Source organism: Silurus meridionalis, chromosome 21 (assembly GCF_014805685.1).
Source record: "Silurus meridionalis isolate SWU-2019-XX chromosome 21, ASM1480568v1, whole genome shotgun sequence".
Taxonomy (NCBI): Eukaryota; Metazoa; Chordata; class Actinopteri; order Siluriformes; family Siluridae; genus Silurus; species Silurus meridionalis.
Genome location: NC_060904.1, coordinates 5,668,351 through 5,696,282, shown reverse-complemented (window position 1 = coordinate 5,696,282; position 27,932 = coordinate 5,668,351). Strand labels below are relative to the sequence as shown.

At 37.6% G+C, this 27,932-nt stretch overlaps 2 protein-coding genes across 5 annotated transcripts in view; one reads left to right on the top strand and one right to left on the bottom strand.

Moving 5' to 3' along the window:
* Positions 1-1,421: 1,421 nt before the first annotated feature.
* gdap1 (ganglioside induced differentiation associated protein 1) lies at positions 1,422-6,764 on the bottom strand. 4 transcript variants are annotated; one of them, XM_046833593.1, is made up of 7 exons: positions 6,656-6,764; positions 6,210-6,364; positions 5,090-5,282; positions 3,504-3,677; positions 2,658-2,752; positions 2,428-2,542; positions 1,422-1,961 (listed from the first exon to the last, which is right to left on the bottom strand). In XM_046833593.1, exons 2-7 carry the CDS (start codon positions 6,357-6,359, stop codon positions 1,588-1,590), a joined length of 1,101 nt encoding a protein of 366 aa, XP_046689549.1. In that variant the 5' UTR covers positions 6,360-6,364; positions 6,656-6,764; the 3' UTR covers positions 1,422-1,587. The 4 variants fall into 4 exon arrangements, with proteins under 4 accessions (XP_046689549.1, XP_046689548.1, XP_046689545.1 ...); XM_046833592.1 differs by lacking the exon at positions 6,656-6,764 and adding an exon at positions 6,511-6,579; XM_046833589.1 differs by lacking the exon at positions 6,656-6,764 and having other exon boundaries at positions 6,210-6,462.
* A 3,276-nt stretch (positions 6,765-10,040) lies between these two features.
* The window catches only part of jph1a (junctophilin 1a), a 34,207-nt gene continuing 16,315 nt past the window's right edge, over positions 10,041-27,932 (top strand). Inside the window, exons 1-2 of the mRNA XM_046833605.1 lie at positions 10,041-10,625; positions 11,652-12,387. Of these exons, the coding sequence (XP_046689561.1) occupies positions 10,247-10,625; positions 11,652-12,387 (1,115 nt within the window). The 5' untranslated portion in view covers positions 10,041-10,246. The remainder of the gene's footprint in view (positions 10,626-11,651; positions 12,388-27,932) is intronic.

The following is a 27,932-nucleotide window of genomic DNA, read 5'->3' as shown; positions in this document are numbered from 1 at the left end:
GTACAGTACTAGGAGGTATATGATGTCGTTACAGGATGCAGAAAAACTGGTTCATGCTTTTGTTACTTCTAGATTAGACTACTGTAACGCTTTACTGTCTGGGTGTGCGAGTAAGTGCATCAATAAGCTTCAGTTAATCCAGAATGCAGCAGCAAGGGTCCTCACTAGATCTAGGAAATATGACCACATCACCCCTGTTTTAATCAGTCTACACTGGCTCCCAATCAAATCTCGCATTGACTATAAAATATTACTACTGACGTATAAAGCACTCAATGGTCTCGCACCGCAGTATCTGAGTGAACTTCTGTACCAGTATGATCCTCCACGCCTACTTAGATCAAAAGGTGCTGGCTATCTGTTGGTTCCTCAAATAATGAAGACTACAGCAGGGGGCAGATCTTTCTCTTATAAAGCCCCACAGTTATGGAACAGCCTTCCAATCAGTGTTCGGGACTCAGACACAGTCTCAGTGTTCAAGTCGAGGTTGAAAACGTATTTATTTAGTCAAGCCTTTTATCAGTAGATTTCTCTTAGGTAAAGGCACAGATCTGAGGAACATGGATATAGAGTGTTTGGTGAACTGGTATATTTGTATGCTGTCGTCCCTCACATTCACACGCTCACTCAGGTTTGTTGACGGTGGTGTGGTGGGTCGTCTCTTATCCCAGAGATCCCTCATGTCTGTGTTACCTTCTGGTTCTCCCTTTTAGTTATGCTGCCATAGCGAGTCTTGCCGGAGTCCAAACTGCACAGTGACATTAACTTTCGTACACCAATAGTTACACTTAATAATCCATATCCTTCTCTTCCCGTCACCCTCTCTCTCTCTCTCTCTCTCTCTCTCTCTCTCTCTCTCTCTTCGGTCGAGTTAAACATGCTCCTGAGGCTCCAGTGACCAGTGTTCCTGCCCCTCTCCTCCTTGGATCTTCACACTTCTGTGCAGCTCGGGACGGTCTCTTAATTCCGGAGTAGAACGGGTGCTTTGAGGACGGATTGGACTGTAGTTGGTGTCGGCGGTCTGCTGCACTGACTCGGGAGTGCAGTTTGCTTCTGATCATCATCACTGTACCCTACAACATTGTATATCTGCTTCAAATGGACATTTGGTGCAACCCAGATGAGGATGGGTTCCCTCTTGAGTCTGGTTCCTCTCAAGGTTTCTTCCTTCATCTCGGGGAGTTTTTCCTTGCCACAGTTGCTCATCAGGGACAAACATACTTACAAAGAACATATTTATGTTTAATCACCACATTATCTGTGTAAAGCTGCTTTGAGACAATGTTCATTGTTAAAAGCGCTATACAAATAAAAATGAATTGAATTGAATTGAGGTATTAGGAAAATGTTTAAAAAAAAAAAAAAAAGTAATAGGGAGTCTGTCACATTTGGTAAATGAATTTGAGTCTATAGTGAGTATATCCATGCATATAATTAATTCTTTATTAATTAATAAATTCACACATGATAATTTGCTGTACGTTCACCCTTAACTCGTCTCTTTTAGAATCCTGGACTTACACTATACAGTATATGCATAGGGTTGGCGAAATAAAAACATAACCGAGGAAGCCATGACTGGCTACTTTAGTACACGAGCAGTCGTTTTTTAAAATAGAGAAACGCAAAATACGTCGCGCCTCCCAATAATCCGATTAGCATTGTAGTGCCGATGAAGCTGGGCACTCTTTTCCTGGCCACTCTGAAAGCGGCTGGCAACACGGCGGATATGAGGATGTTGTTGACGTTTCCGAGGACCCTGCGGAACGTAGGGCGCTCCAGGACCCGCTCGTAGTAGGATTCCAGATTGATGCGCGTTCCGTTGCCCCAGTAACGGCGCGATAGGCCGAGGAACTTAAGCCGGTGGAGCGTGACGGCGAGTGAAACGTCAGCAATGCTGAAAAACTCGCCGCACAACCACGACTGCTGGGTTCCTTCCTCTATGGAAAGTGAGAGGTGAACTGTCAGGTACATAAAAAAAAAAGAATGGTGCAAATACTGAATCCTTTGGTTTTAACCTCAAATCTTAAAATATAAGCGGAATGTGATGTGCAATGAAAACATATTTCAAAGCTACGCTATAGGACAAGAGTATTGGAACACCTGACATTTCCAGCCATATAGGATGCCTTCGGATGTGGGAACATCCAATTCAATTTTCATTTCCCTTGAACTAGGAGGCCCAAACCTGTGTCACAATTCCCCTGTGTACAAAGCCAGCTTCATTAAGGTATAGTTTATATGAATTTTTAATAGCCTGCTATAGACTGCAACCCTACTGAACAACGTAGAGAGCTTTCTGGTTGAAATAAACGCTATGCTCACTGCAACGGAAAACACTCATCAGTCGAACCACCCATCAGTGCGTGATCCTGACCAATCATTTACAAATTACAAACGGCACCTTTAATTTAAAAGTAACTTTACCTGGTGTCTCCTCGGCTCTCCTCTGCAGCTCAGTCTCCACCTGATCCATCACCTTCTCCAGCTCGTCAAGGATCTTCTTCAGATATTTCACATTGTCGTGATCAAAAAGCTTTGTCTGGACACATTGATTATGGATTTCACTCGTTTTTCTCGTGTGTCATTACCCTGTAAATATCTTTTAATATTAAAACCTTATAAAATCTATTTTAGAGCAAGTGCACATTTCTTACTTTCAGACGTCTCTGCTTTGAGATATAAGCATCTTTGAGCTCAGGGTTTTCTTCCGCCAGTTTCTTCAACTCAGATTCCGTATTGCCGATCTGCGCTGTGAGAGGGGGAAAAAAAATTGGAAATAAAAAATATTTATAACAAATAGGAATATTCATTTTATCGATCCACTATCAGTATTGCAAGCATTAAAAAAAGATAATACTCATCAGACTACTGAAGCTTTTCACCAAGTTTTAACTCCATTCCTCGATTATATTGACGTCTTTTTAAGTAATATTTTGAGTTTTAGCATGTGATTTTATTTTATTATTATTTTTATTATCATTTTATAATTTTTTGTTTTGTATTTATTTATTTATTGATCTATATTGATTTTTTTCTTGCATTATTTTTCACTAGCATTGTAAAAGCTGGCCATTGTTTGTTGACAGTTTTTGTTGTTATATACAGTATATGTTTTAAAATAAATTTAAAAAAGATTAAAAAAATACAAAAAGTAGAAGCCTATTAGCTTCTACTGGAAACGTAGGAAAGCTGCATTAACTGGTGCAAATATTTTGCCACATGGTACATTTCATCTTTTTTTAATTTTTTAAGCTGTAAAATGTACTTTTGTTTTGTTCCCTGCAGAGGTTTTTCTAACTACGGGTGCATGCTTTCCTGATTATTTTCAAATCTATCAAAGGATATTTGTTTAAAACAATGGAACCGTAGGCATCAGCGCATGTTGTGAGCCTCCTGTGGGAACATTCATCACATTAATAGTTTGAAGTAAACACAAACCATCTATTCTGCAGTGGGTTTAACACTCGAAGTCGGTAAGCAGATATTTGTGCGTTTCTTACCGCGGATGCGTGTGTTGGCGTACGCCGGGATGTGAGAGTCCACAGTGAGCTCAGGATGCAGAATGCAGCCATGTGTGTAAGCATCCATGGGCAGTGAGTCCAGCAGCTCCCGGTAATGCTGAACTCGGTGATAATATGTACTCCCTGTCTCTGGAATCAGCTTGGGAGTGTTCTCTGAATCGCAGCGTAAAACACAGACACACTCTAAATTTCTATTTTAATAGAATGTCATTTATTCCAACATGCTGATGCAGACCGTGCAGTTTGTAATTTTTTATTAACCATACAAAGGCAACTAGTGCTTTATTCCAGTTTTCCATTCTTTACACTTTTTTTCCCTCTGGCCCTGAAATTAGCCAGAATAAAATACTCAGCTCTGCCTGTCATCCCACCCAGACAGCGCAGCTTTCGCTCCCAATACCTACCATCATGTGTTCATGATATTCAAGCAATAGGGAAAACTTTAGTTTGTTGTTGCACCACTCAGGATCCCAGGACTACACAGTCAACAGAGGGCTCTAAAATTACAAACTGCCATCGCAAAAACAACACTAACAAATCACACACTCACCATACAGTCACCTTTATCCCAATATCTGCTCATGATCAACTTGAAGTGGTGTTAAAAACATAAAACAAAGTTTAACATATATATAATTTCGAAGGGAAATCTTGAATTGTATTGAACATAATGGGGAACATGCAACAAACGAAATAAACATAAAAAAATAAAAAATAAAATAGTAAAAAAAAGTAAGGGGGATTAAATAAAAAAATGATACACAGGATGATATTAGGAGTCTGTCAAATAACTCAATATAAATATCATGTTGGAGGAGAAATTAAAACCATTTATTCACGACGCCCTTTCTTCACTCAGATATAAAAAAAGATAATAATAAACTCCAGCGAATTATTATTTTTTCATAACTAAACATTTGTTTTACTGATGCACCAAATCTCAAATCAAACACCAAAAACCGCCATGATTCTTCTTCCTTATTGGTGGATCGCATTCTAAAAGTAAAGCACTACCGCCATCTACCGTGGTAATGGATCAGAGCCATGGTTCTCACATGCGTCAATTAAAACCGTCCGTGTGGAAACAGAGCAAAAGTTCTGTTTGGTGTCGTTATAATTTTACGTAATTAAAAACACCATAATTACTTTCAAACATTTACAAGAATTTTGTCTTCATGCTCCATGTTGAATATGGTTTTACTAATAATAAACATACATTTGTGTAAATCATCCGCATTTGTCCGTGCCAATGTTGATTAGAGTATAAAAACTTGAAAATTAATTTATTAATTTAAGGTTAGAACAGAAAAAATGTGCCATTAAGTTGAGTAAATATTTGAATCGATTGACAGACCCATTATTTTGATTTATTTTTTTAACTCAGTACCAGACATGTAGTTAAGTACAATACTTCAAACAAAACATACTAAAGTAAAATTATAGATTTTAAAAACCACTTAAAAAAGTAGAAGAAAATACTACTCAATTACAGTGAGTAAATGTAATTCGTTACCTTCCACCTCTGATCAGGACACATATTGTGTGGCTTGTGACAGTGTGTTTACCATTGTCGAAAGTTTCCTCTAAGTAGTCCATGATCTGTGCTGGGTCACAGACGACGTGACCATCGTGTACCAGAACAGGAACCTCACCGGCCGGATTCAGACGCATGAACCATGGTTCATTGTGTTCACTCAGAGGCAAGCTCACGTCAAACTCTTTACACCGTAAACCCTTCTCGGCTATGGCCAGCCTCACCTGCAACACACAATGCGTTAAAGGCCTGGGATCATTTCGATGTTTGGCAAGAATCTATGGCTGAATATAGAGCATTTGTAAGGGTTAGGTAATCGCTGCAACTGATAATTGCATGTTTGATTTTCTCACCATCAAGGATTAAAATGGTTTGCATTAATTTGTTCCAATATATAAATATTAGTTTACAAAAACTGTGTATAACGAGTGAAATACATAGGATCAACTTCAGGTTGGAGCCATGAAAATATGGAGATCAAAATTCAGAAAACAGAGGGCACAGTGCGCCAGAAAGTGGCATGCAGCCTCATCGGCCTGTTTCGACGGTCCTCGGTTTGATCCAGAGATCGCGACTGTGTGGAGATTCACATATTCTTTCAGTGAATGCTTCCATGTTCTGGTAGGGATTCATTCAGGGTCCTCTGGTTTCCTTACACCTCGTTAAAACATACATTGCAATGAACAGTTATACGAGTGAACCCTGAGCCTGAGCAGTATTAATTATTTACAGAAAATAGATGGATGGATGGATGGATGGATGGATAAATGGATGGATGGATGGACGGAAGGATGTATGGATGGATGGATGGATGGATAAATAACGAACACCTACAGTTTGTCTGTAGCCACAACCTATTCAGTATTTACTACTGAAAGCACCATTTTGAGGTTTGGTCAGTTGGTTTGTAAGCAGCGTATAGGAAAAATAATTGGGTCACCATTTTGGAAACAAAATGTTCTAGTTTATATGATTTGTGATGGAATTTAATGTAATAACTGTAGATATTGAAGCACCACCATATGCCATGATGCAGCTCCTTTTGTTTTTGTTTTTTTTTTGTTGTTGTTGTTGTTGTTGTTTTTTTGCTCCATTATTGCTCTGACCTCCACAATCCCTATACACATTATCATGCTTTCATGTCCACTTACCTTCTGCGAACTGAATGACTGCGTCCAGTGATAGAGAACAAGGTTCGACTCGCTCTTTTTGGTGCTCTCCATCTTTTCCTCTCTGCCCTTCAGCATCTCTGCACCTGTTTCTCCGTGGAGAAAAGATTCTCTCTCATCCTGCGTCGCCATTTTAACTGTCAAAAAAAATACGGACAGAAATTTACGCATGCAACTAAAACGCAAATTCTCTTTTTTTTTACTGACTGGTAAAAATAATGCTTTAACAGTACAATAATATTATATTGAAAAAAATATTTTTTTTAATATATTGTTAAAATACATTTATGCAACCCATAAAGCGGGTCTGTTGTCCCCGGATTTTTATCCTCACAACATCCGTTCCGACCTGCGATTTGTTCCTCGGTTTCGAAGAATAGTTAATAATAGGGTTTAATGTAAGTAAAAAAAAATGTTTATTTACCCACCTATTTTTTACATAAAACGAAGTAATCTCTAGAAAACCGTTGCTATTCATCTAAACACGTTTATTACATTAAATATCCGCTACATTTTACTGACACTACTTCAATTAACCAACAGATGTCACTGTATCCCCTGTTTTACATTTCTGGTCATAGAATCTTTATAGAAATTGAAAGTTATTGAAGTGTACATTTTGTCACAATTATCAATGAATACAGTGTAATTAAACACACACATACATACACACACACACACACACACACACACACACACACACACACACACACACACAGATGTATATACTATATACTATATGTTTATAGTAAGTTAATAAGTTAGAAACCCTTATGTCCTTAAATGAATTTAAAACTACTATAAAGAGTGTTGTGATGGAGACATGTTCTTGTTTTTCTTAAGAGTCTCATTGTGTTTTATATTTTTATTTTTAATATTTTGTATTTCTTTTTTATTGTTAGAAATGAGTTTATTAGAGGGACAGCGCATGTAGGATGTTTTGGTGACAAGGTGAGGGAGGCGAGATTGAGATGGTTTGGACATGTGCAGAGGAGGGACATGAATTATATTGGTAGAAGAATGCTGAGGATGGAGCCACCAGGTAGGAGGAAAAGAGGAAGGCCAAGAAGGAGGTTCATGGATGTGGTGAGGGAAGACATGCAGGTGGTTGGTGTGGGAGAGGCAGATGTAGAGGACAGGGTGGTATGGAGACGGATGATCCGCTGTGGCGACCCCTAATGGGAGCAGCCGAAAGAAGAAGAAGAAGAAAGTATTTCTTTTTTATTGTGAAAATGTACTTTGGTGTTTGTTATGTATGCATTTGTTGTGATTTGGCTGCTACCTTGGCCAGGTCTCTCTTGTAAAAGAGATTCTGAATCTCAATGGGACCTCCTGGTTAAATAAAGGTATAATAATATGTGTGTGTAAAATTTTAGGTTTTTTTATTCACAGACATTTCCAGAATTCTGTCAATTGTAGGGTACCATTTATGTGTAGATTAAAGAGAAAAAAGCAATTTGAACAATTGTAGTACCACATTTAAAAAAGTGTTTCCACATTTGTTACATCCTTATTTCAAAATAGATTAAATAGATTAAACAATACCCCATAATGACAACATGAAAGAAGTTTGCCTGAAAGCTTTGCAAATGTATTACAAATAAAAAGCAAAAAAAAAAAAAAAAAAACACATAAACATAAGTGTTCACAGCCTTTGCCATGACACTCAAAATTGAGCTTAGGTGCATCCTGTTTCCACTGATCATCCTCGAGATGTTTCTACAACTTGATTGGAGTCCACCTGTGGTAAATTCAGTTGATTGGATAGGATTTGAAGGAACACACCTGTCTATATAAGATCCCACAGATAACAGTGCATGTCAGAAAGCAAGCCATGAAGTCCAAGGTATTGTCTGTAGACCTTCAAGACAGGCTTGTATCAAGGCACAGATCTGGGGAAGGTTGCAAAAAAAACTCTGCAGCATTTAGGGTCCCAATGAGCACAGTGACTTCCATCATATGTAAATGGAAGAAGTTTGAAACAACCAGGACTCTCCCTAGAGCGATCGGGGGAGAAGGGCCTTAGTCAGGGAGGTGACCAAGAACCTGATGTTCACTCTGAAAGAGCTCCAGCATTTCTTTGTGGTAAGAGAAGAACCTTCTCTGCAGCACTCCACCAATCAGGCCTATATAGTAGAGTGGCCATACAGATGCCACTTCTTAGTAAAATGCACATGACAGCCTACCTGGAGTTGTCAAAAGACACCAGTAGGACTCTCAGACCATAAGAAACAAAGACTGAACTCTTTTGCCTGAATGCAAAGCGTCATGTCCGGAAGAAACCAGGCACCACTCATCACCTGGCCAATACCATCACTACAGTGAAGCATGGTGGTGGCAGCATCGTGCTGTGGGGATGTTTTTCAGCGGCATGAACTGGGAGACTAGTCAGGATCGAGGGAAAGATGAATGCATGAATGATCTGAAAATGGCTGTGTATCGACGCTCCCCATTCAACCTGATGGAGCTTGAGAGGTTCTGCAAAGAAGAATGGGAGAAACTGGCCAAAAAAGATGTGCCAAGCTTGTTGCATCATACTCAAAAAGACTTGAGACTGTAATTGGTGCCAAAGATGCTTCAACAAAGTATTGAGCAAAGGCATGTACAGAAATCAACAGCTGATTTGTATTTGATTTTATAAATCAAACAGAGACTGAACCACAGTGCTGTACAGAGCTGCAAAAAATTATGAAAATAAAAATTCTGCTAAAAAGAAGAATTATACATGATCACACAGATAAAAACAAATATGCAATTTTTTTGTCTTGATTTCAAAACATTGTCTAATCTGGCATGCCTGCTTTACACACAGTAGTCATAAGGCATGTTTGCATGTTTACGGCACAATGATTTGTCCTAATGTATAAATGTAAATGAATGGGTGATCAATAAAATTCTACCGAACTTTTGTAATTTGGACAATGGTTTGTGATTTATAATGGAAACACTGACATTGTTCCAATAATCATAATTTTCTTATAGTATAACTACTAATTATGATAAACCTACATTATAAAAAAAAAATTTTAAATAAAAATTCACTTAATAATTATAATGCTGTTGCACAATTGTAAATAAATATTTATAGGTATTGTGTGATTCTATATAAATATAGCACAATAGCAAATAAATGTACATTCCATCACACTTGGACTAACATACAATAATGAGGTAATAATTCTTTATTCTGATATTATTAACGTCTTGGTATCATTGTAATCCAAACAACATTGCAGTGTTTTGTTCTCCACGCTGCATTCTCACTGCTGGTCCTTTATGCATTGTGCTCATCAAGGAGGCATTTTTGTTCTTCTTGTGACGGTGCCTTGGTGTCAGTGCAACTGAAGACGTGATGAGGTCACCTTTCTGGCCTTCATTTCATTGTTGAGATCCACTATGAACAATATAATGAACTAAATGCACAAGAAGACCTTGACATTGAATTCAGTTTATCACTAGGGACATAGAATATAAGTTTCTGTTCATGGCATGGGTATAGAAATGTCCACACTGTGGACGAATAGGACGAATAAAGGTATGTATTTTCTTGTCTTATCAGAAAATGCAACAAATTAGCAAAAGTCACAACAAATCTGAAATAATATTTTAAAAAGCATATATATAAGTGCAAATGCCATGTAGTGTAACCTTATTTGAAAAGGACACAACTTCTTGACACTAACAATCAAACTGAAGGTCAAGATTGGCGATAATAGAACCTGTTGACAGCAGGTGCTTTGTAGGAGGTGAAACAAATCAATCTGGCAACCCATGAATTCATCACGCAGGCTGCCTCCCCATTCACACACTCGGACTCACTCACACACTCTACCATACACACACACACACACGCTCACACGCCCTCCAACCCTGCCAGCCGCCCCACATCCATCTTCACACTCTCCCGTTTATATTTATTTATTCCGCAAAAAAAAAAAAAAACACACGCTGGAAAAGGAACAGAAAAACAAGACAAAGAAGACCCCAAACCCACAATAAGAATTGTGCTTTATTTCTGAATGACGGGCGGCCGGTTCGATTTCGACGATGGCGGCACTTACTGCGGCGGCTGGGAGGGCGGGAAGGCGCACGGTCACGGCGTGTGCACGGGACCGCGCGGCCAGGGCGAGTACAGCGGCGCGTGGTCCTACGGCTTCGAGATAGTCGGTGTGTACACGTGGCCCAGCGGCAACACGTACCGCGGCTACTGGGCGCACGGCAAGCGGCACGGGATCGGCGTGGAGCGTAAGGGCCGCTGGGAGTACCGCGGCGAGTGGAGTCATGGGTTCAAGGGCCGGTACGGAGTGCGCCAGACCCGGGAATCACCCGCCAGGTATGATGGCACCTGGAATAACGGACTGCAAGACGGATACGGGGTGGAAACATATGAGGATGGAGGTGAGCACTGATCACTATTAATAGGCAATAAAATAATAAACATAAACAAAAAAATAATAGACCTAAATTAATAGACTTAATAAAAAATCCTTGTATTTGATATTGTAACTTTTTGTACAAGTTGAACCAGTGTAACCATAATGGTTTTAATGGTGTCTAATATCCCACTGGACAAAATGACACCAAGCACCAAGTGTTGGTCCAGAAAATTGTCAGTCTTGTCCTTTTAGGATAAATCATTAGAACTGATTTATACTAAAATAATTCATAAGGATATACAGTATTTGTTTATGTCTATTATATTGGTTTAATTGGTTGGATAATTTAAATTGTGATAAATTGCACAAGCAAAAAAAAAAAACAGTGTATCAGTTCTCAAGGGTATATATAAAGCTAAAATTAGACTTAGAAATAAATAATTAAATAATGAAGAAGAATGAACTAATAAATAAGATAAAATAGTGCAAGAATTGAGTGAACGAGACTTTTGAAGGCAAATAATACAGATAATCTCCACTGGGAATCCAAAAGAGTTTTGTCATGCGTAAATGTGATTCAGGTAAAACTGTAATTTTCATATTTGTAAATCGGAAAAAACTTGCAAGTGGAACCCTTATTTAATTTTTTGCCTTCATGTTGCAAATTACAAATCGCAATTTACACGCTAAGAGCTATTTACGCAATTACAGCTATGAATCATCGGTTACGCTGCCAAAATGCACAGATTTGAGGGGGTGGGAAGGAGTGAATGCTTCCAGAGAGCTAAATGAACAGTGGCAAGTAGACAGAAGTAAAAGGGCTAGGCTGAAACTGTGACTTCAAGGCGTCAAATAAGCAAAGCGGTCATTTTGTTTACCCAGAAGTCCGAAATGAACATTGAGTGAATGACTAAATGAATCGTGAAATGAGATGCTCACAAGATGCTGCCCAATCAGATATAGACACAGAAGAATTTAACATTTTCATGCAACTGTCCCAATTGTGACGATCCATAATAAAAATGTGAGACATTGTGTTGTTTTGTAGGTACGTATCAAGGCCAGTGGATGGGTGGGATGCGTCACGGTTACGGCGTGAGACAGAGCGTCCCGTATGGCATTGCCATGACCATTCGCTCCCCTCTGCGAACTTCTATGTCATCCCTAAGAAGCATGCAGAGCAACGGCGCTGTGCTGTTGCAGGATGAGGCGGCTAACCTGCCAGCCAACGCAAGAGGTGGCTTCGTCTTAAATGTTCATGCCGTAAAGAAGAAACACCACTTGGTCCGGCGTGGGTCATTGTTCGGGAGCCTTCGCCAGTTGCGGAAGTCCGAATCGAAAAGTTCGATTTCAAGCAAGCCCAGCTCGACGCGTAGTTCCGCCATGAGCCGAATCAGTTCAAGCGACGCCGAGGACGAGGAAAAGACCGACACCGAAGACAATGTAGACACAGAAGACAAAATGGATGCCACAGTCACAGAGTCCTATGCAGGCGAGTGGAAAAACGACAAGCGAAGCGGCTTTGGAGTGAGCGAACGCTCGGATGGCACCAAATACGAAGGGGAGTGGTTGAACAACAAGCGGCACGGATACGGCTGCACCATTTTACCTGACGGAACCCGGGAAGAAGGGAAGTACAAAAATAACATACTGGTCCGAGGGATAAAGAAGCAGCTAATTCCACTCAAAAATCCCAAAACCAAAGAGAAAGTGGACAGAGCAGTGGAGGGAGCGAAGAGAGCGGCCAACATCGCCAGAACCAAAGTGGAAATTGCAGTGTCAAGGTGGGTGGCCTCATGAGGGTACCATAAAACTGCAGTTGACTGCAGTAGTAATATTCTTTTATTGAATAAACTATACTGATTGCTTAGGCTTCTTTTTTGGGGAATGAAAGGTTGTGAGTTCAAATCTAGCAACTATCAAGAAACTTTGGAGTTTTTCGGAAGATTGTGAGTTCAAATCCCAACAATGCCGCAGTCAACTGTGACTGGAGGTCACAGAAACCATTAATGTCTACATGGGAAGACCTCCCTACTTCTAATCAGTCATATTTAAGCTAGACAATAACAAACCCCACTGCTGTACTACCACCTGCTGCATCCTGGCAGGCTTTATTTTTCTCTGTAATGTCGCCATACACATTTAGACACATTGTATGCAAACAGAAAATATATTGGTGGCAGGTGGAACTAAAATGGAGAAGCATTGGACCACACACAGCTTTGTACAGATTCAAACATCACTTGACACAACTGTGCACAAACATAGAAAATGATTGATTGCTTGTTGCTTACTGGTTGGTTTGGTGAATCAGATTCACATTGGATCTGTTAAGATCCCTGATGTACGATAATACAGAACAAGAAGTATTTTTCTCTGAACACATTCAGATGTCGTATGGTTGTCACAGCGGATAAGTCATCTTCACGTTTGACTCCGCCCTCCCAGACTGGTAGCTGTTGTGTATCAGAGGACATTAAGGTCGTGACTAAAACTTGGCTATAACTTCATAACAAGTGCAGGGTTGCCAGAGAACCGTGGTGAAGCAAAACCAAACACCAATTCAATGATTTTTATAAGTAGTGGTTTTGTTATTTATATATTAACCACACAATGTCAGTTTGAACTTTGGATAAAGGCCTCTGTCAAACGAATAAACATAAAAGCACAAGTTTTCCATGTTATATTACCAATGCTTTGATTACTTTGGTCTCATTATTAAGCCGCAGAAAAATGTGGGAGTTCTCCTTGTTGGATGCACGTACGTTTCGCATCCATAACCAGTGACTCTATTAGTAGCGTTTTCTTTTCAAAGCCTGAAATGACCTTTTGATCAAAGCAGAATGAGTGAAAACGTGTAAGAAAACTTACACATGCAATGACATAATACAAGCAAAACGCCAATGGATATTTCTGACTCATTTTATAGACAATGTGTCTTTCATTATTCTGTCATTATGGGCTGCAGAGCCTATGTGCTGCCCGATTAATGGTTTAACTTGACCAAGCTGTGACTTTTTATGCTTTATGTGACGCCTTAATGATATTTATTTCTAAATTATTTATCGTTTTTAAATAAAATAAAAAATCTACTTTCAAATAAATAATCATCTAATTATTATTTGTATATTAGAAAGGCAGAATTTCTTATCCACCCATTTACTTATCACTAAATAACCAATTATTGGAAATGGATTTTGGGATTTCAGGGAGAGAATTAATTTATATATTATACATTTAAACACTCAGCAAAGGCTAGCATGTGGTACACACTTGTTTTTGTACACCACTCGATCTCTTTATGTATCAGTTTCTTATGCACTGCGCTCTGTAAATAGATTCGGTCGATTCTCCAAAGGTAAAACAGAAATGCTTTACAGCTTTATTTAAATTGCTGAGCCAGCTCGGGATGTTTACAAGTCATAATACACGATGACCAAGTATATAGGTACGTTTACAGGAGCACTCTGCTATTGTCTACACAATACTGATTATAATGTATAGTGTTACTATAGTGTAATATGCCATTTCTGCTTTATATTCCATTTTGCCATATTGCAATATTTCAATACTATACAATAATATAGCAGTAAAAGAAATATAGCAAAGGATATATAGATAGATAGATAGATAGATAGATAGATAGATAGATAGATAGATAGATAGATAGATAGATAGATAGATAGATAGATAGATAGATAGATAGAGATAGATAGATTTATAGTTATAGTTACAGTTATATTAAGTTTGTAATCTTGCGTACCAGTGTAGATTTATTCATTGCTAGAGACTCAAAGCACTTTTGTACGTTGCTCTGGATACGGGCGTCTGCTAAATGCCGCAAATGTAGCTAGCTAGCTAGCTAGCTAGCTAGATAGATAGATAGATAGATAGATAGATAGATAGATAGATAGATAGATAGATAGATAGATAGATAGATAGATAGATAGATAAACATTTGCTATGCATAATATTAATCGCTGCTCATTTTTACCATGCTTTCTGTAAACGTAATTGACCAAGTATCCCTACCTTTACTATAATGTGTCTTTACACTGTAATAAGTAGTAAATTGCAAGCGGAACTGCTTCCTTGCACTTGCTTTAAACTTGTAGTATTAAGTATAACATTACAATATTAGTATAGTACTATTACTGCACTGTCCTATGTATTTAAATAAAGCACCCTACAATATACAGTTTAGTATGATACACATAATTAAGTAAAACATCAACCTGAATATACTTTGAGTGATGTATGATAAACGGTATATTGTTAGAACTACAGTAGTGTATTAGTATACTATTATAATTAGTAGTGAATATTTTATTTAATATGACATTTTTTGTAATAATTACTCTTTTCACTTTCCTACTTCTTTTTTGTTCAAATGCAATTCAGCTTGTAAAAATGTAGATAGATAGATAGATAGATAGATAGATAGATAGATAGATAGATAGATAGATAGATAGATAGATAGATAGATAGATAGATAGATAGATGTTTTAAAGCAAATGCATCCATTTTAGAATTGATACTCAGTGAGTTACTGTAAATGGTGCGGGCAGTTATTCGGATATGTTGCAATCCATCCATTTGTTTTTGCCGTTCCCTTTCCTCACATCCCAGATAGGACAAGAATAAAACACCCTTGCAATCTTGTTTGCATTTCCCCCCTTTTTATGCCTAAAGGAATAAAGTTGCTAAAGCTAAAAAATTGTTATAGATACAGTCCAGTATTTTACAACTACACTTTATTAAGCTGAACCAGCGCCCACCCTGAACTAAGCCTCTGAATAACTTGATACTGGTTTGCAGTCAGCGTGACTAATATTGGCATTATAAGCAGGTCATGAAGCCCTTTAAGCTTTGAAGTGAAATGTCTTCAGTATTAAACTGTTCCTAAGAATTAGGTCTATATGTTTTGCATAGATTGCCTGGGCTACTTTAGTGACATAAAACTGCGATATCAAATGTAAACTGTATTTTTATTGCGTTTCTAATATGGCATAATCACATCAGTTTGGACTTAAATTAAATGTTAAATAGTCATTAAGGTTGTAAACGGTGTCAAATTTTAGTTTCCTATTAGAATTTGAATTGCAAGTCTGAAACATGCAACATATAAAAACAAGCCTACACTGATAAACATCAGTATATAAACATGAATACAAGAATTGAAGCAAACAATTAAAGCTGACTGTTTAGTGATTTATTAGAGGAAAGTAATGAACATTGATTGAAGGAAGCTGAAATTTGCTGAAGTTCTCAGCCAGTCAATGTCCTAGCTATTGAGTTATTGAATTCATTAACATGTGTAGGGGTGAGTTTGTGCGTGGCGTGTGTTTGAGGTGGTAGGGAATCCAATCAATATGATTATGCCATCCTAATTAGCACACACACACACACACACACACACACACACACACACACACACACACACACACACTCAGAAAAATGCTTGCAGTTTCATGTAGTGCATTGTATAATACATTAAATTATGCATTGCATGAATAACATGTGGGCTTATAGAACAGTATGTGCAAACACACTGTACCAGCTGTGTGTCTGTGTGTGTGTGTGTGTGTGTGTGTGTGTATGAGTATGTGACCTGAGATAGGTTAACCGCACACAGCTTGAAATTCAGTGCTCTTAGGAGTTGGGTTAGGGTTAGGGTTACTCCCTACCACACACACACACACACACACACACACACACACACACACACAGGGGTCATTAGATTTACATTACAGTGTCATTAAAATGCTCATTTACAGCAAGACTCGTGTTCATGTCAGGTCTCGGTGGGATTTTGTCATGTATATAAATACCTTGCTGTGTATCATCCACAATACATGCACTATAAGTATTATCCACTATAAACTATTCATCTAATAGAATACAACAAAAGCTTATTAAAGAAATATTTTCCACACACATAATACTATTACAGGATAATAAATCAAATAAATGGATACATAAATAAAAAGAAGGGAAAAAAGAATGAAGAAATATATAATAATATAATATAATATAATAATGCAGCTTTCTGTAAACAGATATAATAAAAAAGACTCGATGACATTCTAAATGGTCATTTGAGACATAAAAACCAACTGCTTTCTGTTCACGACATTCTCGACAATGGGAACACCTTATGTAAACAATGTTGACTAGTCAGACTCATTTTATTAGGTGTACCAATATAGTAACTAATAAACCAGCCAGTTGGTTATAATATAATCCATTAGTTTGTCCTGTTATTGAAAGTGAGAAAAGAATGCAAAGAAAGTGAAAGGCCAAAAAGTAAAAAAGGGAAAAAAGTGAAATGAAAGGCTCTGTACAAAAAGACAGTGTGGATGAAGATTAATAGAAATAAAAAAGAATCAAGAAAGGGTTGAACTGCCGCTCAAACGTCAGACGTTATGACATCAGTGGGAAATGAGACTTCGAATATTTTTGGAATGAAGTTTCAGGAAACCCAAAAGCAGCATTTGAACTTTTGAATAGAACAGAAGGCTCAGTGATTAAGGATTTGGATTTCTGAGCGGAAGGTCGGCGGTTCAAGCCTTAGCATCGCCAAGCTGTCACTCTAGGGCCCTTGAGCAAGGCCCTTAACACTCTGTACTCCAGGGGTGCTGTATCATGGCTGACCCTGTGCTTTGACCCCAATTTTCTACATCACTGGGAATTGCAAAAAATAAATATTGATAATCGATTAAACACATGATTATTTATTTATTTATTTATTGCATATTTATCTGGTTAAAAAAATAAAAAAATTATGTAAAAAAAATGTTTACTTAAAAACATGCAAAAGCCACATATTGAGTTCAACTCATCTTTAATTTAGACATTTTGAAGTTTATAGTTGCTGCTTGTTGAAGAGTGAGTTGAGAGAGGGTTGTTTCTTTCTGTAAAAACCAAAAAAACCAAAAATAAAAGCATTTGATTATGCAAGGTCAAGAAATTTGTGTAAATCAACATTTGTATTGTTTTTGATTAGAATTACAAGTAGCAAGTTGGCAACCATGCTTACAAAATTAATATGAATATAATACAACATAGTTTTGACAATTTTTGTTTAAACAATACACAGACATTTTGTTCAGTTGTGAAGATATAATCATTTAGAATATATAATTAATAAAAATTTGTATAATAAATAAATGATATAAGCATAAATGAAATATTCAAACATTGAAAACAAGAGTTTGAACGCAGTAAAGCCGCAGTAAATCACGTTTAAAAGCAGATAAGTTACCTATGTAGTAGACAAACGCTATAAAAAGAGAATGGAACAGAGAAACGCAGCAAGCTAACAGGCTTGATTTAAAAAAAGGAAAAAAATATGCATTACATATGCATAATCGTTCGCTGAAAACCACAACAGTGACTAAAAAATTCAATCGTTTACTGCCGCTGTTATTTGCTGCTTTTAGATTTAGTGTTTGTCCGCATCGTTAATTGAATCCATCACTATGTCGCGAGCGAGCCGATTGCATGACCTGACGACAAAACAGATCCAGTGCGACCGTCCTGAATTTACAAACAAACAGTTTAATAAATAGCACTTTATTAAACTGTACTATTTTTACATGATGAGGATTTTACTGTTTCTGCTTACAGTGCTAAGGTTTGCCTTCATTTTTGACACCAGCGTGTTTTTCTTTTCTGTTCTTTGTTGCATTTAATATAAATGCTCCCATGCTTTGGATGACTTTGGACGCACACTTTTTTTTCCCCTGTTGCTGGTTGACGCTGTACTTTCCGCCATTTCGCAAGCGGCTGTGTTATCTTGCCGTCACGCTAAACCGTAACTTGAGCAGCCCAACTTATCGATAAGGGAAACAGATTTCAGCAGATTTTATCGATTATTTGTTGCAGCCCTACTGTAAAGTACATGTGACAAATATGAAGCACCTTTTACCTGTACCCCATTTTCTAGAAGTTTTCAGACAAATTGTTGAACCACATCAAGATATTGTGGTGTGTCATTGCACACTTGCAGCAAAGGCTATAGTGTTAGAAGGCTTATGGATGTAGAAGAATTTGATTTACACTCGTTCCTTACACTAGTACAACAGTTCCTTAACATAAACCTGAACTATGCATTACATATATATTACATACTGCTTTAAGACAATGTTCATTGTTAAAAGCGTTATACAAATTAAATTTAAAAAAATAATGTATATAGTATTTAATATGTAGTTTGTATCTGGCTGATAACTGAGGATGTTGCACTGCACTCATGAGATTGGGGAAAAAACAGTTTTACTACTTCACTGAATGTGCATTCAGAGTATCTATATAATATCTATAACTAACAAATTTTGTAGTCGAATTTTCAAACAACCAAAAACAAAGCACCTATTATTACACTGTTTTATTAAGTCAAGAAGGATAATGGTATGTAAAGGTATTTTTGGGGCGAAAATGCCATTATGAGTTGCCGAGGACACACTGCGATTTTTAATAGTCTTTTGCAGTTGTTCTTTATCAGACTTCACAAACATGATCCTTATGTAGGATCTAAATTGTCCTAATGCCTGACTGTATGACAGTCAAAAACTGCCGTCCACAAGAAAAAGACTTTTTACGTCCTCAATCCGTGACACGTTCACGTTCTCTCACTAAAGGTAGCTAGCAAACAAACAAAAACAATCAGTAGCGTTAATTTTGTTCAGGACATGCTAAGATAATAAAACATCATACAAACACTCCTTTTCCCTTCATAACTCAGTGGTTTCTCTTCTGGCTGTACTGTCCAACTGACTCGTTTGGACATTTTCCCTGAGGTGGTTTGAAGTTGTCACGCTAATTGCATCATCAGGTCTGGCAATCCTATTGGTTCTTGGCTTTGACGGTCAGCGTAGGAAGTCACACTGCAGTAAAGGGTGAGAAATCTTCCGAAACTGATTTTTATCGGAAGAAAACAATTAGCGCAAGTCCATTAATTGGCTGTCGGTGAACATGTCAAATCAGCTATCAAAGACTACCAATTTTATCCTAGGATTATAGGAATCTTTTAAGATTTTCAAAATTAGTCTCAGATGACCGAATCGTGGGCCAGACATTATAAGACATTACAAGCTAACTGGTTCATTCTTTTGACCTCCATTATGTCTGCTTAGAAGGAAGAAAATTATTATTATTATTGCTGTCATTTTTGTTCTTTTAACAATTACGGTTAAAACACAATCAATTTTGGTTTCTTCTTTCTACAAAGGGATTTAATGTAGTATTCAGTTTCTGATCTCTGACTGGCAGTTGGAGTTTAAGCTGACCAACATAAACATCAGCGCAGTTACATTTCAGGCAGAAAATGTAATACTTATATTAGAATTATTACTTTTTTTTGTGCAAAAAAAAAAAATCGCAGTGAGAATAGGGGAAAAAATGTGCTTGAGTACCTGCTTTGCAGTCAATGTAATGATGTCAGGTCTGCAGATCTCACACAGCTCAGTGACAATTTTTAGAACGGATAAACTGGGGATATGTTGTGTAGAGAAATACAAGGTCACAGATTTGAGTCCTCGAAAGCCAAAATGATTTACGCTAATCCTAGCACTCAAAACGAGCACTCAAAAAGAGAATTTAGAGGTACAAATCACAATGATGGTAATGGGGGAAAAACACTACTTTTTCAATAAAACTTACTTTGAATAAACAAATTTGCAGTACTGCTAAAATGGACAGTACGGCCAGATTATTGTCCTTATTATAACTTATATTTATAGTTATATTACGAAAGTATTCACATGAAAGGTTAGCGAATGTGTGTAAGGCTACGAAGGACGTGCAGATCTGCTTTCCATGTAACACTATCACTCTGTTACACACACAGCTTTAGTGTAGATAGCCAGACAACTCTAGTCCTCTTTAATACAATGTGAAAATTAACTCTTACCTACCTGACTGTGCAGTCACTCATCTTACAGCTAGAAACTGTTTTATCAATAACTAAATCGCAAATAACAATAGATATTTTTTTTTGTCTAATGTGTATATGTTTGAAATAAAGCTTTTTTAATGATTTTTTCATTATTCATTCCGAGGAATATGTGGTAAGCGTAACAATGAAAAAGAGGATCATATTGACACTAATAAAGCTCTTCAATCCCGAGAGCTCTTCAGTTCCCTCGTACCGTCTCGCATGTCCTCTTCTGATAAGAGCCATACTTAATCTTTTCTAGTTTTAACTGTCGCTGCTCTCTGGTGTTACCTACTTTCAGCTATTTCCATATTTCTACAAGCACCTCATTTCCTGTGTTGGCTTGCTTTCTAGTTTCCACTGGCCCGATTTTTTTACTCCTGTTTTTCTTTCGCTCTGCAACATTATGTATATTTTACACATACTAGGTATGTTATGTAGCCCATAGCTGTGTGTTTCAGACACTCCAAGACCGTATGCTTGGCTGGCTCTGTTTTTATGACATCATCTTGTCGCTTGTGTTCAGGATATTGTACAGAACAGTGGCTGATCGAAACATAACACCATTCATTGTTTTTAAGTAAGAAGTGTTTGGATGGAAATATAAATCTAAAAAAAGAGGACATGTGGCATGCAAAGTGTTTGTTTAATAAGCCCTCAGCCTTCTCTCCGGTGTTTGTGCAGTGCAAGTGTGTGTGTGTGTGTGTGTGTGTGTGTGTGTGTGTGTGTGTGTGTGTGTGCGTGTTTTTAAAATGCAGTGGTGTGTCAGCACACTCCTCACTCCCCGGCTGACTAAATAAGGCAAGGCAGCTTATCACCACTGGACAGAAATACACAACCAAGTGCACACTAAAACACTACTTCATCACTACTGATTGAGGCTGTGTGTGTGTCTGTTAATCAAATATATAACATTTTTGCAATGTATAAATTTAATTCAGTTTGAACAGTCTTTCAGTTAACAATGGAAATTGGCGCATAGCAGCTTTACAGAACTAAATACATTACAAATTTAACTTTTACATTTATACATAAGTTCCTATTAGTTTGTCCCTTATAGGTGTGTCCCTAATTAGCAGGCCAGTGGCGATAGTGGCAAAGAAAAACGAGGTGGTGTGAGGAAAAAACTAAATCGAAAGTGAACCTATTCTTATCTAGGGTGGCATTGAATGTCCATTTATTACAGTTCCCTTATTTTTAAGGTTATTAACTGTTCACTGTTGGACACTTGTATGCAAAAACTGTTATATACGACAGATAAATATATATATATGTCATAAATGTTGTATATATTTGTATTGTACAACTATGACATATGATTATTTATTCCTCAAAATGTAGAAACAGTTATAGACCTAAATGTTTATTCTTTAAAGTAAAATAAAAAATGATTAGAAGCATTAGAATGGGATCAATGACATCATAATGATGCCTGTTATTTTTCATTTTGCTTTTTAGAATCATCAGTGTTGATTAAAAAAAACACAATTAAATGTCTTTATGAGCTTCTTTAAATGCACTGTAATGTTATATATTAATATTTTACTGTGTATATAATATGTACATGTATTATAGCAGATGTTCTAAAAGTTCTTGCTGCAAGACAAATCACATTTTAATCGTAACGTATTTGTTCTAATACTGTACATTATGGTTTCTATAGCAGCTCATTTCACAGGGACTTGGATGGTGTCAGTTACATTTTATATATATATATATATAAAGAAAGAGAGAGAGAGAGAGAGAGAGAGAGAGAGAGAGAGAGAGAGAGAGAGAGAAAGTATTATACTAATTAGTCCATAGAGTAATCGGATAAGAAGTACTTTTCCTTTATTTAAAGAGCAATAAGAGATATACAAGAGAAAATAAGATGGGTCTCTTAAAGTGAACAAGTAATTTTTTTTCTTTTTTAGAAAAATCTAAATTCTTATTGCTGAAAAAGCAATCTGCGTTTAGTGCATTTAATTGCCATATTCAAAATATGCCAATCAAAATGCAAATACAAATATATAAACAAAATATCATAAATAAAAAATATAAAAATACATTTAAAATGACTTTAAAAAAAGGGTAAAAGCACTGTATGGAGTTTTCTTTATGTTTTAGTCTGAAACGATCGCAAACTTTGCAAACTTTCTGAAAAGGGGTATTGGCGACATAGATAGCACGCACAACCTTTGTGTGAAGAGTAGCGTACGCACAGAAAGGAACTGGAAACGTGCGTACGCTACTCTTCACACAAAGGTTGTGTGTGTATAAATTATTCGCCTTGATGCTTTTTTGTATTCGAACCAATTGTTATTAACATTATATCATTACAGTGAAGCATGGTGGTGGCAGCATCATGCTGTGGGGATGTTTTTCAGCGGCAGGGAGATATTCAGGATCGAGGGAAAGATGAATGCAGCAATATACAGAGACATCCTTGATAAACACATGCTCCAGAGAGCTCTGGACCTCAGACTGAGGTGACGGTTCATCTTTTAACAGGACTACGACCCTAAGCACATAGCCAAGATAACAAAGGAGTGGCTACTGGACAAATGTCCTCTAGTGGCCCAGCCAGAGCACAGACTTGAACCCTATTGAACATGTCTGGAGAGATCTGATAATGCCTGTGCATCGACGCTCCCCATCCAACCTGATGAAGCTTGAGAGGTTCTGCAAAGAAGAATGAGAGAAACTGGGTGTGCCAAGCTTTTTAGCATCACACTCAAAAAGACTTTAAAAGACTTAAGAACAAAATTTTTTTTTTTTTGGTGTTTATAAATTTGCAAAGATTTTCGAAAACATCATTCACATTGTCATTATGGGGTATTGTTTGTAGAATTTCGAGGGAAATAATGATTTGAATCCATTTTAGAATAAGGCTGTAACATAACAAAATGTGAAAAAAGTGAAGCACCGTGAATACTTTCCTGATTCACTGTAATCAAGGTCTTCTCAGGAACACAGGGAACACAGTTGTTTGAAAATAGAATTAGTATGAATAGCATAATGTGTTTTGCAGACCGCTAGGCATGCTACTTCAGCGGTTAGAGAAATAAACAATGCTAAGTACTATAAAGAATGGGCCCGATAGCTGAATATAGTTATTGAAAGAGTCATATTAAAAGTGAAAATAACCAAAAAATCCAATCCAAATTTGCTAGCCGTGTGTGTGTCTGTTTCTGTGTGTGTGTGTGTGTGTGTGTGTGTGTGTGTGTGTGTGTGTGTGTGTGTGTGTGCCTGTCACTGTGAGAGTGTTAGTTAGTTAGTTAACAGGCTCGTTTTGTCCTGGACAGTGATACTGTGCTGAGTGTGCATTACTGTACAAAAATATTTCTCAGCAGCAAACCCTTTAAAGATTTTAGCTCTCCATGAATAGCGCGAAGCCTGTGACATCTACGCCATCACTTAGTAATTACACAAACTCTGAAACCAACTACATTTTTGGCGTCTTAGTTGATAGCAGATCGAAACGCAGGCAGTATAAGGACATGATTTTGGTTTGTTTGGCAGTTATGTATGTGTTTTAAAATCTGCCATAGCTACCACTGAGGTAGCTGAAGTTTAGATCTCAGTAACTGTTTGTTCCCACCACAGTGCGAGTGTGTGTGTATAAGTGGGTGTGTGTGTGTGTGTGTGTGTGTGTGTGTGTGTGTGTGTGTGTGCATGTGTCTGGCTGGCCATATGGGTTTGTTTATTTTGTGATTGAGATCAATCAGCTGGAAAACCAAGTACCATTCTGTGCTATTCTTTTGACAGGGGAGTAAAATGGAAGTGGGCAAGAATTGATTGAGCAATTAGACACACACACAATGTTGCCAGGCAATGTGACCCTTTCTTCACCAGGTTTAATCTGTGAATACAGGGTGTTGAATTCAGTTCAGTACACCGGTAGGAGTGTGTGAGTGTGTGTGTGTGTGTGTGTGTGTGTGTGTGTGTGTGTGTGTGTGTGTGTGTGTGTGAGAGAGGGAGAGAATGATGAGAGGGTCAGTGTTTGTGCATGGACGCTAAAGTGTTGCCATAGTGATTCTTCTGCTCTTCTTGTTACACACTTCTATTTTTTTTTTTTTTACAGAAACTGTGGGTGTAAAAAGGAGAGAGAGAGAGAGAGAGAGAGAGAGAGAGAGAAAAATCATTTTTTTAGCTTTTCTATTAAAATTGCTAGCTTTTTTTAGAAGAATTGTATGAATCCCAAATAATGGTTAATGGAATGCGGTAGCATTTTAATTTATGTTAACGATAAATAAGGACCATCAAATTAAGTTCTAAAAGGATTTACAAGTACTGTACGAATGAGAAAAACAACAGAAGAGTTAAATTATCAAAACACAAGTAGCTAAGAACAAGATCGATAACAAATGTTACATTATTATCCGAACGCACAGATATGAATTAAGTGCAGTTCATTGTAAGAGGCAACATCATAGCTGGGCTCTGAATACAAGTAACATTCCACACAAAAATATTTTACATTTACTAAACTTTACCACCCTAAACTTTGGTATGGGATGTTCAAAAGACACATATGGGAGTGGCAGCCACTTGCTAAGGTGCCTAACCTGCATATTAATTTTTGTTTTGTGGTATGAATGAATGAATGAATGAATGAATGAATCTGTAAGCATACAGTGGCCCAGATTACTGCTGCTCCAGACAGCAGATTTTGCTAAATGTAATTTATGTGCATTTAAATTTTGATTGTATCTGACATATTCTGTTACTGCCACCTTAAATTATAAGTGTGAAGTGAAAAATGGGCAAGCTTAAACATTTAAGTTTGACAAGGACCATATTGTGACGTCTAGACGACTGGGTCAGAGCATCTCCAAAACTGCAGCTCTGGTGGGATGTTCTGGTCAGCAGTGGTCAGTATCTATCAAAAGTGCCCCAAGGAAGGAACAGTGGTGAACCGGTGACAGGGTCACGGGCGGCCGACGCTCATTGATGCTTGTGGGGAGCGAAGGCTGGTCTGTTGGATCGGACCACATGGGACAGTAGCTCAAATTGCTGAAGAAGTTAATGCTGTTAATGCTTAACTTGGCAGGACTGTTTTGGCAAACACAATATCAGGCAGGTGGTAATAAAGTTATGCGTAATCAGTGTATGTTGAAACGCTTCTACCTAAGTATTCATAATGAATTTAATGAACAAATTAATTACAACTACAGATAAAATGTTAGATGTTTCTAACTAATTTGGTGCTATTATAATTCAGGTCATGTCAGTCCTTCAATTGTAGATCATCTAACGAGCTTAAAGCTATCAACGACTACTGCTTTCTTTTGGCTTCTCCCATTAGGGGTCGCCACAGCGGACCATCCGCATGTTTGATTTGGCACGTTTTTACGCTGGATGCTCTTCCTAATGCAACCCTCCCCATTTATCCGGGCTTGGGACCGGCACTAAGGCTTGTGCAATCCTAATGGATGGGGTTGGTTCCCTGAACGGGGCTCGAATCCGGGCCGCAGCAGTGAGAGCGCCGCATCCTAACCACTAGACCATTAGCAGGTCAATTTTCTTGACTTGACTTTTTTAGATGATTTCACGTACTTTCAGAAAATTAACACTTTCCCGTTGTCTGTAAATAACAGCGTAGCGAGAGGAAATGAATCTCTTTGTTCATATCTACACATAACAAAGCAACAAAATTGGCTATTGAAATCAAATCAATAGCAGACTGTTTCATCCCCGGAGATACATCCTGCCGATCCTCCAGCATGCCTATAAACATGAATATTTTTCTCCAAATGGTCTGTTTAGGGTGTGGATTGAGGTCAAACTTCAGCTTCACAATTCCATCACTCTTTTAAATAATGGCTTTTTGTGTTGGGTTGAAAATCGGACAGAAGGTCTTGTGTGTGTGTGAAAATTCGAAACTGGTTGTACTTCTTCATTGAATAAGATCTTTTTTAGAACTACAATCCAGGCTTTAATGCATTTAAATAGATTCGAGGGAATTCTTATTTACTGAACACAGAGTCCTACTTAGTCTATAAATATGTTAAACATTTGTCCTGATCATCAGAGAAAAAAAACAAATTTGACTAGTGATATTGGGCTGGCTTTTGAGCACAGGCTCACTGAACCTGGCTAATCAGCCTCAGATTTCTGTTCCTTGGCTGAAATGTCTGTGCATGAAAACCCCAGGAGATCAACCAGTTCTGGAATACTTAAACCAGCCTGTCTGGCACCAGAAATCATGCCATGGTCAAAGTTACTCAGATCTTTTATTTTTTTTACTCTGTTGTTTGATGTGAACATTACCTGCAGTTTTAGATCCTGCGTATCCAGTGCACTGCTACCACATGACTGCATAAGTGAGCAGGTGTAAAGGAGGTCAAAATAAATTGACACAAGGTCACACAACTTTCTGTTTTGCATTAATATTGTATTTTGAATAGTCAAAACACCGTCTGAGAACGAACAGCACGTGCGCAACCCTAATTTGTGTTCTTCCTCCCGCTACTTTGCTTGTGTAGATCATATGTAAGTCATATGATTTTTATGTAAATCAATTTTAACATGGTCCATTTCTGCATGCGGATTTCTCAAGCAAAATAAGTGCATGTTTTTTTGGAACACTAGTAAATCTCAAATAAAGTCTCCTTGTTGAGAACGGATTCTTAAATAATTAGAACAGACTGAATAAAATGTTGGATTGGTGTTTGATAAGAGATGAAGTCAAATCAGCACAGGCCAGGTGTATTAAATTGTAATACTTGGCTGTCTTGTTCCAGAAGTATGAAAGGTAGGGATAATAGATGAAATGTAGGTGAAATGAAAATGAGCGGATTTAAGATAGCATGTAAGCGTCGTATGCCATGCCTGAAAGTAAATTGTGGCTGAATGCTGAACTAATAACCCACTCAGTTTATTGGGACAACTGACCTTTCCTGTGATAGGTTGTTCTTTTCCTGCCATAAGTTGGAGCCATACAGTTGTATACTGCGTTTGGATGATGTACTATTTAACATTTCTTTCATTTAAACTCCAAATCTTTTCCAGCATGACAATGCCCCTTGCACAAAGCCAGTTCCCTAAAGATATGCTTTGAATGGGTCGGTGTTGAAGATCTTGAGTGGCCTATTTTCAACTCTGACCTCAACCCTATTGAACACTTTTAAGATAAATTTGAACGCCAACTGCACCCCAGGCCTCCTCATCTCTCCTACCTCAATACCTGACTCTACTAAAGCCTTTGTGTCTGAATGAGCACGTGGATCATCTTTCCAGAAGAGTGGAGGTTATTATAATAGCAAATGGGGACTAAATGTGGAATGGGATGTTCAAAAAACACATACATACCTTAAGGTCAGGTGTCGATTGAGTAAAATGTAATTTATATATAAAAAAATGTTATTTGTACTGGACTAGACAGTCCAGTACACTGTGTATAGAACAGTT